Genomic DNA, 13,743 nt, shown 5'->3' with positions numbered 1-13,743 from the left:
CATAATAAGGGTTACACCAAATTCAAGAGCAGAACGTTTAAGGGTAAGCTGAATAAAACTTCAAAGGATAAGCATTTTTTTGTTAAATATTTTGTAAATACTTGCTGAAAGACAGAACTAATGTTTCTTCTGCATTTGAGAACATCAGTGCTGAAATTTAATAATGACACTTAAAGTAGTCTCAACAGCAGTGCTGTTTTATATTGTATTTTGCACATATAAAAACATCTTTGTTATCAAAAGTTATACATATGTAATACTCCATGCCTCACATTCAGCTCATTGCAGTCCCACATGAGGAAGAGGAAAGGGGAATAATCTCTAGCTCAAAATATTTTTTTTCACAAAATCCAAATACATGTTACAACTTAGGCAATTTAGATTATTGTTCTGGATTGATGTGTTTTATAGAATTAATCATTTGGTTTATTTTTAGTAATTTATATAAAATAGTGTGTATAAATCTTTTCCTAGAATATAATATAAGCTTTCTCTTACTGTTTGTAGGTCACAGGCAAGAAGTACTGGCAGTGTCTTGGTCCCCACGTCATGAATATATTTTGGCAACAGCAAGGTAGAGATACTGCTCTGCTGTTACATACAATAAAAATGTCTAATGGCAAAATTTGATGTATTCATTGTGCATGTACTTTACAATTCAAATGCACTTTGAAAGTTAGTCTTCATTGTTTGCTTTAACTTTTTTTCATATTTGTAGATCTTACTCCAGAAAAGCAGCCTGAAGAGCTATCCAAATTATGCTTATTTTATAGGAAGATTGTACAGAGTTTTGAAAATAGTAGTAGCATTTAAAGTTACAGGCAAATTATGTAGCACTATAGAGATGATCACTTTATACTGTTTAATGGTAAGCATGTTGCTAATCTGTTTGTTAACAAAGTAACACATGTTCAGCTCACAATACCATCCTGTTTAATTATGTCAAATAGCACAGGTAGGTTAGCTGAAATAATTCCCAGCTTCAGTAATTCAGTCAGTATGTATTGTATTTTGATAATTGCAGAGCATTTTTTTTTTTATTCTAGCCATTTGCAATGTAAAAGATATTCTTGGCTTTCCTATAGCTTTTGAAATGGTTACAGTTGATTTTTCTGGCACTACTCAGTTTTTGAATGGCAAGTTTTTTTCTTTCGAATTCTAGAGAGAAATGGTTGGTGTAGTTGTTTGGTTTTTTTTAAGCTGAGAATGAAATCTGAATAATTCAATTACAGAATTCAAGTCTGTACAATTCATTTAAATGACAGGGTTACATGCCCTTGTTTTGTGCTGCTGTGCTTTTAGAAGACTCAAAAGAGTTGGGAAAATTTTTGTGTGATTTTGCTTTAGCAAATGAAAAACTGTTGCCTTGTCTTTCCATCACACAAATAGTAGCAATTTTTGATATTTATTAAATATTGATTTGTTGACATCTGAAGCATTTTGCTTCAAAGTCATGCAACTGTAAACTGCATTTACCTACCTTGTTATGTTGCCTTATGATAATTGCATGTTAAATATGTTTCTCCTGGCTTCATTTCTTGATTTACTACTATTATTGGACTACTGTTTCCTAATAACATAATGCAGTCTTTCTGCCTGCGAAGACAAATATGGATAAGACTTGTCAACACTGGAGTAATGAAAATGCAGAGGAGAAACTGACCAGTACTGCTAAAATGAGAATCTAGACTGATCTTATTTATCCAATATAACGATTTTCCTAGGCAATTGTATGTTTGCCTATCATCACTTCAGGGAAGTAAAATACATTATGCTATATACTGTATATATATATTTATGTGACTTGTTTATGAAATATGTTTTAAAATTCTGTACATGATGCTGGGCACTTCTATAGTTCTTCCAGGAGACTGGAATGGTCAGAGAAGAGTCATTTTCTGGATGTTTTCCATTCTCTTCAGTTTCAGGCACTAGAGAAGATAAGCTCTTTCTTTCTCATTAGAAATGGCTTGAAAAGATTAGCCAATAGACACGGCATCATCAAAACTGGATGACAGGCTTTTGTAATAAGAAATCTCTTTATATGCCCTTGTCAAGAATATTTCAGTGAACTACCTGCAATTGGTTGCTCGCTTTATGATAAGCTCAAACCTCAATGACCTCTATTTATGGTCCTACAATATCTGTTTGCAGCAGAGTAATGTGTTACCTTATTCAGTTGGAATACCTCTTGGAAGCAAACAGAACCAGTCTAGTGGAGGGGAGCACAGAAGAGCTTGCTTTTACATTAAAAGAACTGAACATTAGCTTTGTCAGGTGCAGAGGAGATGTGGAATAATCTTACAGACATCTGTAATCTAACAGTCGTTTTTGTTTTGATCAGTCAGTATATGTCTACTATATGTGTTTTCACTATTAATGTGCAGTTCTAACTTGAGAATGCGCAGGAACAGGCACGTTTTACTTCAGGTAGATGATGGCTTATCTAAGAAGCAGTTTGGTTATACCGTCCTTGCAGTTGTCTTTGTTTATGTGGGGTGCAAAGTGATCTATGTTTTTGGTTGTTTTAATCGAAGAGGATGGTTAAGTTGAGGGGAACTGCAAATCATCTTAGCGAACACATCTAAACACGTGCACTTAGTGCATGGAAAATGGCCTTTTCTATGAATTTTTCTCACACATACTTTGGAGTCTTGTGGTACACATGAAGCACACTAGTGGAGTGCTCAAATCAAGGTGCCAAACAAAGTGCACTGTCTGCAGTGTTGCTGTCTGAATCTGTGCAGGAACCTATGCAACAGTTAGCATAGTTGTTTTGTTGTTTTTTCTTTACTGGTAAAGATACAGTTAAACTTGTTTTTTCCCTCCTTGTGCCAGTGTGACAATGTAGACAGACCCAGTACATGCTTACAGAAGCCAGCTGTCACACTGTTTTTTCAGTCGTTGTGCTGTATGACAACTGAGCATGTGACTTAGCCAGCCTACACCTAGGTAGCCAGCTTGTGTACCAGTGACACTATACTGCTGCAATAGCAAAAGCAGTTGCCTGAGTTCCCAGGCGACTGTTTCACTCTTAACTTAGGTGCTTAAAGGATACCAGCTGTATTTATTAATTCATATAAACAAAAGTCTGAAGTCTGTCTTAAAATCTCTTCATGAAATCCTATTGGCTTGAATGTGAGTGCATGATGAGTAGTTCAGAGTAGTTGTTGGACCAGGGTGAGTGCCAGGTGGGTTGGCTAAAGTCAGATATCGACCTGGGTGAAAGCATTTTCCCTAATGCATACATCAGTGAAATTTGTTTTTCTTAGTGCTGACAGTAAAGTAAAATTATGGGATGTGAGGAGAGCATCTGGATGTCTAACTACGCTTGATCAGCACAATGGAGAAAAGACCAAAGCATCTTCTGAGGCAGGTAAAACAGACCATAACTGGTAGTAATCCATTTGTAACTAGCTTTCTTGCATTTCCTACATATTGAATACAAGGGCAGTAATGGTCACCCAGCTGTTAACTACTGCATAACACATTCGACTGAATTTTTTCAGGTACATCTGTTAGAGAAACTGTGTTTGTGGTTGGGGTTATCGTTTAGAGACATCTCCTTGACAACAGTATTGTGTCTGTTCTAAATGATTTTTCCTTTAAAACAGGAAAACTTGCCATCCATTTTATGAGCAGAAGAATTCATTGCTGATATAGATTAGGTTTCATAAAATTAACAATCACTTCATACCTTGTGAGCTGTTCCAGTGGTTAATTACTCTTTCTTAAATGCAAGACAAAACAAACAAAACCCACAAAAAGAACATTCCTTTTCCTATTTAAATTAATCTTGATTCCAATGCAAGCCAGTAGAATATTTTGACTCAGATGTGGTGCTATAAAATCAATTATGTTACTTAATTATGTCCTATAGGGTATATAACAGAGTTTAGATTTATGATAGTATAATTTAGCTTCCTGTAAAATTAAATAACGCTTTTTTCAGTACATTACATGGTGCCTAGTATCAATTTTTATTAGCTTACAACATCAACTTATTTGTATAGCTTCAGGTCACATTTCTATTCCTAAAAAGCAAACTAAATTAAAGGGAAAGATTCAGTATTGTAGATTATAGTTCATAAATTTGGATCAAATGGATCAACTTTGGACCAAAGATATTTAATTGTGGAAAGCCAAAAAATTACTTGAACAGTCTCTGCTCTGAGGTAAAAATACATAGTAAGTGGAATTAACTCACAAAGTAGAAACTGTATATTGTGGTTCTGAATAAAGGGATTTTTGTAGCATAATTCCTAGTGGTTAATATTGTTGGAAAACAGATAATGCTTTTTTATTCTTCTTAACCTAAGAGGTACATCTGAATTGTGCACTGCTGTACAATGCAGACAGAGATACCGTATCTATTTCTCAGTGAGTTAATTTGTGGGCACCATAGCTGTGCTGTGGTAGAATGGAGCTGGATTTTAGCACTTTATCCTACTTAAGAATATGCAGTTTTGCCAGGTGAAATCAATGGAATGCATTTCTATTAAGCTATGAGCAATATTTGCAATGAACTGTTGTATATACCAGCTGTTTATTATTGTTTTTCTTTTAAATTAAGTGACCATGGAGAGAGTCATGCTTTTATAAACCAAGAGTTAAATTAATTTACTTATACATTACCATTTAAACAGTACTTTAAGTACCATACTTTTAAATGTCTATACAAAACAGAAGTTCTTCTGTGGAAATTTGAACCAGCTCTTTTTTCCTGACAGCAAATACGGCTCACAATGGGAGAGTTAATGGTTTATGCTATATGAGTGATGGGCTTCATCTGTTGACCATTGGTACGGATGATCGGATGAGACTCTGGAACAGCTCCACTGGAGAAAATACATTAGTAAGTTTTCAAGGATCTTCAGTTATAATTTTACTTACATTTGATTTTAAAAGATCACTTATTGCACAACTGTCATTACAACTTCAGCTGTTTATTCATTTTCATAAAGGATATAGCTGCTTAATCACAGTGAAGACTTTTTGAGCATTTTGTTTTCCAGAGTTCTTCTCTTATTTTTGTTCATTAAAATTAAATATATATAGATAGATAGATAGATACATATATATATATATAGAGAGAGAGAGATATGAAGAAGCCTGGGTCTACTTGAAGATTGATTGTTAACTTGAAGTTCATTATTTGTAAGCATAGCTCAAAATGCTTCAGACAGTAATGAAAAACTTGACACGCAGTGACTGTTTGTAGAATTTAGTTGCCATTGTACTATTTACAGGACACGTGTCCGTATCAGAGCGTTTCACTAATTGACTGGCTTTCTTGCAGCTCTCCTTTATGTTTTTGTGGAATCTCTCCCGGGGAGTCTTAGAACAGTGTCAAAATTTTCTCTCTCTGTATTTGCATTGCAACCAAACAGGAAGAAAATTTCCTCTGTTGCTCCAGTACTTTCTATGGCCTGTTTTAATATTTACTTAATAATTGTAATTGTAAATTACAAATAATTAAATTGTAAATTACAAATAATTAAAAAATAATTTTAATTGTAAATTAATATTTACAATTACATTTACTGATCTTAATATTTAAATTGGAAGAAAGACACAGTAATAGGTCAATTACCATGGGATTTTAGCTAGTCATGATAAGATGGTCTGTCATTGCTATCAGGAAAATAAATTTTATCTCTGTCTTAGAAATCTTTTCAAAGAATCACAGAAAGGTTTGGCTTAGAAGGGACCTTAAAGGTCACCCAGCTCCAACCCCCTGCCATGGGCAGGGACACCTCCCACCAGACCAGGTTGCCACACATCCAGTGTGGCCTTGAGCACTTCCAGGGATGGGGCATCCGCAGCTTCTCTGGGCAACCTGTGCCAGTGCCTCACCACCCTCTGAGTAACAAATTTCTTCTGAATATCTGATCTAAATCTTCCCTCTTTTAGTTTAGAGCTCTTGTCCAATTCCTATAGTCCTTCCAAAGAGTCTCTCCCCAACTTTCTTGCAGAACCCCTTTAGGTACTAGAAAGCCTCTCTGAGGTCTCCCTGGAGCCTTCTCTTCTCCAGGCTGAACAGCCCCAACTCCCTCAACCTCTACCTCATAGGAGAGCCGCTCCAGCCCTCTCATTCATCCTTGTGGCCCTCCTCCAGGCTCACTCCAATAGGTCCATGTCCTTCTTATATGGACCTAGAGCTGAATGTAGTGCTTCAAGCAGGGTCTCACAAAAGCAGATCAGAGGGGGACAATCACCTCCCTCCACCTGCTGACTACACTCCTTTTGATGCGGACCAGGACAGGTGGCTTTCTGGGCTGCAGGCTCACATTGCCCACTCACGGTGAATTTTTCATCAACTGACACCCCTAAATGCTCCTCAGGGCTGCTGTCAGCTAATTCTCTGCTCAGCCTGTATTTGTGCTTGCAGTTGCCCCAGCCAGGTGCGTGACCTTGTTGGACTTCACGAGGTTCACACAGACCCACCTCTTATGCCTGTCAGTTTTAATTCTGCTGCTTAGTTTCAGAACAGAGCAAAAAACATTCCCTGTAGGCATTTAAACGAAAGCACTTTTCTGTCCCCATGCTACCCATATTTGCCAGTTTGTTCTCAGTACTTTATATACAAACATCTTTCTGTCTTCAAATCACCATTACCAAAGTAGATAATACAGTTTGTTCACTCTACTACGACCAGCTGGGTCACTGTTTCTTGTTTTTCTGTGCCTGTTAGTTCATTGACTTGTTTCATTGGCTGTTCTACTTTTTTTTTTTTTGGCATTGAATAGCATGATCCTATCTTGTTATCTAAGGTCCAGATTTATTTTGCTCAGTTTTTTTTTTATTCTCATAGAAGGTATTTATTTATTCTCTAGAGGTATTCTTAAAATGATTTTAAGACACCAGCACACAAATGAATGTGAAGGTAATATGTGCTCATACCACAGTCCTTTTATTTCCCCTGCTAGCTAGTCCTTTTGAACTTTTTTTTTTTCCCTTCTCCTTGTTAATGCCACCTTCACCCTTCTCTTTGGCTAGACGTAGAAATATATAAAGAAGCCTGCACTAACAGCAGGTGGCTATATTGAATCTGCCACCACACTGGGGGAAAATGTATGCAAAAAATAACCTCCGTATGCTTGTATGGCTCAGTTTTTTCTACACCTCTCCACCCAAATTCCTATATATGCTTCCTCTCCCCTGATGTCCCAGGTTTTTATTCCTGATTATAGCAGGAATTTCTATCGACAAATAAAGGTTTTGGTGGATACCTAACTTTTATGAAGAGACAAAGAACCATACACCAGCAGATATGAAACATGAGTACTTCTCTGTAAAGTAGCTTTAAATACTTGATAACTATATGAAGTTTGGTTTTTACTCTTGGGGGATTGAATATGAAAGTAGGATTAAGTGCAAGTGCTAGAAGCAAATACAAATAAATTTCAGGTGTCCTCCCAAATTTCTCAAATCATTAGTATAGGACACTTATGGACCCTTTTCCCTAAAAGTTGGCTACTTCATTTTTTGTTGTTGTTGTTTTCACTGGGGGGATTGTTTTTTTTAGCTGGAATACTTAAGCTAGAAGATTCTGACTTTGAGACAGATCTCAAAGTGGCTACTGTCATTTGGTTGTTTCAATCCAGAGAGTCCACAGAACAGCTTGAGTTTGGAGGGACCTTAAAGATTACGTAGTTCCAATGCCCCCACCATGGGCAGGGATGCCAACCACTAGGTCAAGGCCTCATCCAACCTGGCATTGAACACCTCCAGGGATGGGGCATACAGAACTTCTCTTCGCAACTTGTTCCAGTGCCGTGCTGCCCTCTGAGTGAAGAATTTCCTTCTAAAATCTCATGTAAGCCTCTCCTCTGTTAGTTTAAAACCATTCCCCTTGTCCTGTCATTATCTGCTCAAGCAAAAAGTCATTCTCCATCTCTCTTATGAGCCTCCTTTAAGTATTGAAAAAGTTGCAATGAGGTCACCCCAGAGCTTCTCTTCTCCAGGCTGAACAGCCCCAGCTCCCTCAGCCTGTCTTCATAGGAGAGGTGCTCCAGCCATCTGATCATCCTCATGGCCCTCCTCTGGACCCACTCTAACAGGTCCATGTCCTTCTAGTGCTCGGGGCCCCAGACCTGGACACAGCACTCCAAGTGGAGCCTCATGAAGGGAAGAGTAGAAGGGGACAATCCGTTCCCTCCATCTGCTGTTCACACCTATTTTGATGCAGCCCAGGATGCAGTTGGCCTTCTGGGCTGCAAGCACACACTGCTGGCTCATGTCAGGCTTTTCATCCACCAGAGCCCCCATGTTGTTCTCTGCAGAGCTGCTCTCAATGAGTTCTTTTCTCAGTCTGTGCTCATGTCTGGGATTTCCACAACCCAGGTGCAGCACCTTGCACTTGAACTTGTTGAACCTCATAAAGTTCATGTAGGCCCACTTTTCTAGCTTGTCCAGGTCCCTTTGGATAGCATCCCTTCCTTCGATGGTATCAGCTGCACCACTCATCTTGGTTGATGAAAACTTGCTGAGGGTGCACTCAATTCCACTGTCTATGTCACTTATAAAGATATTAAACAGTACCAGTCCCACTGGACAGACCCCCTGAAGAGTCTCAGTGGAGAGAGCCAAGGACCAAGAGTCCTGAGTTATAATTTCTTGTTTTGGTTATTTTTTTAATTATTATTATTAGAATGCCAACTGATTTATGTTTTCAACTCTTCTATTGAAGATTTTAGTGTATTTTTATGTGGATAGTCTACAGAAATGCAAATGACTAATATCAATTTAAACATTGAAAAAAGCACTTTAGTTCTAACATTTAGGTATGAATAACAAAGATATTGTACCTACTATTCTTTTTCCTTTTTGTGAATTAAATACAGTAAAAATTGTGCAGCTTTTTTTTTTTAGCTTCCTTCAATTAGTAAGATAGAAGAAGAAACTAAGATGTGAATATTATAAGAAAAAATACTGAGGAATGTTACAACGAATACGGTTTAAGGTGTGATTCTTGGGTGGTCCTGTGTGGAGCCAGGAGCTGGACCTGATGATCCTTGTGCATCCTGTCCAAATCAGGATATTCTGATTCAGTGTTTCTTCCTAGCCCATCTTTCCACGCAAGATTGATTAACTGCTTGAGGAAATTGAAACAATTATATCCAAGGTAGCAAGTGAGTTTCAGCTGTAATTTCATTATAATTAAGCTGATGAAATGCATCATTGCTGTTTCAAGGAATAAGACAGCAGATACGTATATATACTGCATGTATACACTGCTCTTAGATATATAAAAACCGCACTTCTCCCCTATCACACACTTTAACTGGCATGCCTTTGCACCATATAGCACCCATATACCTATTGTGACCTTTCAGTGAGCTCCTTAGAAATAACTGATTATTAATCTGTAGTTTGAGCTGTCTTTGATTTGGTTCCTTATGCGGTTCGGCAAGTGCCAGCTCTGGTATGAGGTGACACTGCAGTTTTAATGCAAAGCATGCTTTTCCTCTATGTTGAAAGATTTTTTTTTTATGATTGACCATTCTTAATATACTCTGCTGGAGTTAGTCTAACAGAAAGCATTTCAAGAAGTTTGCACAAGAAACAAGCTGCCAGTGCCACTGTAGGATGCTCACATCCCAGTCCATTAACTGCACTATTCTACAGAGTGGAGGCATGGAAGTAAAACAGAAACTGTGCTCGCAGTGCTGAGAAAAATACAGCAGTTTGGGATCCCCTTGTGGAAGTGATACTGTAGCTTTCCTGTAGAAGAAAACATGATGTTCTTCCCTCACTGCCCTAATATATGTGGTTAGTGCCTTTATACTTACATTAGGGATATTAAGCCAATTAAAACTGTGCACGCAACCAATGCATCATCTGTTTTCACTGACTGCAGTCATTCCACAGCTACGTGACAACACAAAAACTTCAAAAGTCTGATCAAAATAAAAATTAAACTGTGAGGATCGAGGAGAACACACCCTATTAATTAATTTTAATTGAATACTATATAATTATTTTTGCAGCAGAATTTCAAACTGTGGCACAGATACACTTATTTAGCTGGTATGTAATAACATCTCTGAAACTATAGTTCTTTTTTAAGGTTAGTTATTTCAAAGAAGAGACCATTTTGCACAGCAGTTTTTCAGTACTTGTGGTAATGAACAAACATCACAAGCTGTTCAGGCAAAAATACTGAGTAGATGATAGAGAATAAACATTGTAACTGGAAGAAGTGAAAGGTGGTTTGAACATTACAAGAGATAATTAACAGTTTTCCTTTACAGTTATAAACTCAGAGTATAGGGACTTCTTGACAAGATTTGTTGGTTTGCATTATAAACCAGTAATAGCACTTAGCATCTCTTCTTTCCTTTTAAGATAAGACCCCTGTGATGAATCACTCAGTAAAACATTGGCATAAAACAAACTAAAGACATGTTATTTGTTGCCACGGAAAAAGGTGTAAGTTCTAAAATGCAATTATTCAGCATCCCATCCTTATTAAGCAATCCACTGGGCACAAAAGAGAATTAAGATGCTGAAGAATGTGTGCAAAGAAGAAAATCTGCATCAAAAGTTTAAGCTGCTTCATATAATGCTTAACAACTCTTCACAATGGTTTTCTGAAGTCTATACCTCAGTGATAGATACGTCATCTTTTTCCTTCGAATTTGAACATTCCTCCATCAAAAGATACAGAAATTAATCCATGTATGTGAAAATTTTGAGCAATCAGACTAACTTGGGGCCTACTGGATTGTTTCTGCTAGTAAAAGAAGTTAGTGTTGGAATTGTTCACATCTTGTGTGCATCCTTTTTCGCAAAATGTAATACAGAGCACTGATTCACTGAAAATACGAATAATCAAATAGGAGGAGGCAGATTTTTGTTTCTTTCATTGCTCAAAGAACAAAAACAATTTTTATGATCTTAATTCAGTTCTTGTTTTGGCAACGTTCTTTCTTTTCCATTGCATCTCTACCAACAGGAGTGTTTACACCATGTATATCCAGATTTTTTTTCTTCCTAGCCTTTACTCCTCCCTTTTATTGTACATGCCTTTGCTATGAGTAGTGTTGTGACTTGGGAATTGTGGCTCTTACAGCTGACATGTTATGAAAAGGACTTTAATTGCTCTTTATAGGCACAGTAATATGCCTCTTAAAAGTGCTAGCATTAACAAGGCTTAACACAGTCAGTGTTTATAGACACTATCTTTACAAAATGAGCAATAGTATCCACAAGGGACATAATGTAATACCCGTATCTCATGAAAATATTCTTTCAATATAAAAAAAAAATCAACCTATCTGTATGCTAATAGAACTGTATCTTTGTACACACTTCTATGATGAGAGAGGTTTTTCTCTAGACTGCTTTTTACTAAATTTTTTCTTACATAAGTGCTCTTAGCTATGAACACACTTTATTTAACCTTACAGCAACAAGTAGTTTCCTTCCTTGCCTGGCGTATCCTGACTGATCCTTGTATTTGCCTCAAATGTATGAAGGCAATCAGAATGGTACGGATCAAGAACCTGGCAAGGAAAGACATCTGCTTTAGAATATTTACCTGACAACCTTTACAAATGCGTTAGCTTATTGTTGAAAGATTTCACACAAAGGATTTTTTTTTTCACTAAAAGCCATGGAAATGAGATAGCTTTAAAATTAACCCAGGGAGCTTTATTAACAGTGCATATACAAGTAGGTGTGCATTTTTGTCAAAGAGCAATGGTTACAGGATGGTATTATTTGAAAATAAAATTTATATAATGCTATCTAGTACTGGGAATTTGTATAATGTCTTAAAATATTGTTACTTTTATTAGACTATTTCTTTTAAATCATTAAATATTTTGTGAATCTCAGGCATTCATAGTTGATTTCCCCCTCTACTTAAAAAAAATATATATGTTTTATTTGTCAAAATTATAATAGTCTTGATTAAGTTTATTTAGGTGTAAGCTATACTGTTGTGATGGTTTCATGCTGATGGCTAACTAAGCTCTGGCATGCAGATCTCTCACTCCCATTCCGCAGAGGAAGAGGGAGAAAACATGATGAAAAGAGGATCATGGCTTGAGATAAGGACAGAGATTACTCGCCAATTATTGTCAGAGGCAAAACAGACTTGCATAGGGAGATTAACATAATTTATTGCCTATCACTAGCAGACTAGAGCAGTGAGAAAATAAAAGCAAATTAAACCACCTTCTCTCCATCTACCCTCTTCTCCCTCCTCCCCCCAAGCAGTACAGGGAGACAGGAATGGGGGCTGTGGTCAGTCCCTGATGCTTCATCTCTGCTGCTCCTTCCCGGTCCCTCTCTGCCTGTTCTCCCCATGGGGTCCCTCCCATGGATGCCGTCCTTCCCCAAGTGACCCTGCGGGGGCTGCCCACAGGCAGCAGCTCTTCAAGCACTGCTCCCACACAGCTTCATCCCACGGGGTCCATCCATCCCCCAGGAGCAAACTGCTCCAGCACGGGTCCCCCACGGGTGGGCGGCAGCTCCCCCCAGACCCCCTGCTCCTGCGTGGGCTCCTTTCCACGGGCTGCAGCTCCGGCCTGGGGCCTGCTCCTGCGGGGGCTCTCCATGGGCCGCAGCCTCCTCCAGGCCACATCCACCTGCTCCACCGGGGGCTCCTCCACCCATGGGGGGGCTGCAGCGTGGAGATCTGCTCCATGTGGGACCCCTGGGCTGCAGGGGGACAGCCTGCTCCACCAGGGGCCTCTCCCTGCACAGCCCGCAGGGGAACTGCTGCTGCCTGCCTGGAGCACCTCTTGCCCTCCTGCTGCACTCACCTGGGGGCTGCAGGGCTGCTTCTTACTCCTCTCTCTGAGCTGCTGTTGCACAGAAATTGTTTTTTTCCCCTTTCTTCAATCTGCTCTCTCAGAGGCCCAACCAGTGCTGCTCCTTCGCTCAGCTCTAGCCAGTGGCAGGTCTGTTTCGGAGCCAGCTGGAGCTGGCTCTGATCTGACATGGGGCAGCTGCTGAGCTCTGCTCACAGAGGCCACCCCTGCAACACCCCTGCTACCAAAACCTTGCCACGTAAGCCCAGTACAGCTGTTCTTGTAAATGTGCTTCTGTATTTTTTCATGAATTACTTCTGATGTATTATAGAGGACCTACTTAGACTGATGTTTCCAACTAGAGTGTTTCCCAGTTTGGAAACAATGCCTTTAACCTTCAGGAGCTTTTTATCTGTATAAGACTTATCAAGAGCTTGAATGTATAGATGCTAATAAGCTATTCTTTTTAATACTACTTTCATTCTCAAGGCACTTCACACAACTCATAAGCCAGGGTCTCAGAAATGTGGCATTTGTTCCTAGCCCAGCTGTTCTTACAGTGAACAATACTAAATTTCTTAGTGGTGAACTCCAAGTTTTAGCTGCTGATAGGAGACAGGCATTTTTAATAGAATAGTGTGGTTTGGATTGGAAGGGACCTTAACGATTGTCTTATTCCAGTGCCTCTGCCATGGGCAGGGACATTTTTATATGGTCAGGGAATTTTTGTTTGACATTCTTAACTAACACATAATATTTTAGCAAATTATTAAGTGGCTTTGACATCCTTTACTGATGCCATCCTTCTGCTTGCACTTCAGTTGTTTTCATACTCCTTATTATCTTCTATTATTTCTTGCTAACTCATGAGGGAGAGATGTAGAATCTCGGTGTTGCAGATGCTTTTCCCCTGTTCTTTCTTCCTAGAGCAAAGGATGACTTGCTGAGAAACTCTTGAGAGCTAGTTCTTGCCTTGGAT

At 38.6% G+C, this 13,743-nt stretch overlaps 1 protein-coding gene across 9 annotated transcripts in view; it reads left to right on the top strand.

Moving 5' to 3' along the window:
• ERCC8 (ERCC excision repair 8, CSA ubiquitin ligase complex subunit) overlaps positions 1 to 13,743 on the top strand; it is a 33,121-nt gene that overhangs the window by 10,718 nt on the left and 8,660 nt on the right. For 8 of the 9 annotated variants that reach the window (XM_027446056.3, XM_038170017.2, XM_027446059.3 and 5 more), the window contains 3 exons: positions 508 to 574; positions 3,273 to 3,376; positions 4,731 to 4,855. In XM_027446056.3, the coding sequence (XP_027301857.2) occupies positions 508 to 574; positions 3,273 to 3,376; positions 4,731 to 4,855 (296 nt within the window). Of the gene's footprint in view, positions 1 to 507; positions 575 to 3,272; positions 3,377 to 4,730; positions 4,856 to 5,299; positions 5,465 to 13,743 lie in introns of those variants that run through there. The other variant, XM_027446057.3, reaches the window with a different exon arrangement.

This window comes from Anas platyrhynchos, chromosome Z (assembly GCF_047663525.1).
Source record: "Anas platyrhynchos isolate ZD024472 breed Pekin duck chromosome Z, IASCAAS_PekinDuck_T2T, whole genome shotgun sequence".
Lineage (NCBI taxonomy): Eukaryota > Metazoa > Chordata > Aves > Anseriformes > Anatidae > Anas > Anas platyrhynchos.
The sequence above is the reverse complement of the archived record's forward strand: the minus strand, read 5'-3'. Positions and strand labels throughout refer to the sequence as shown.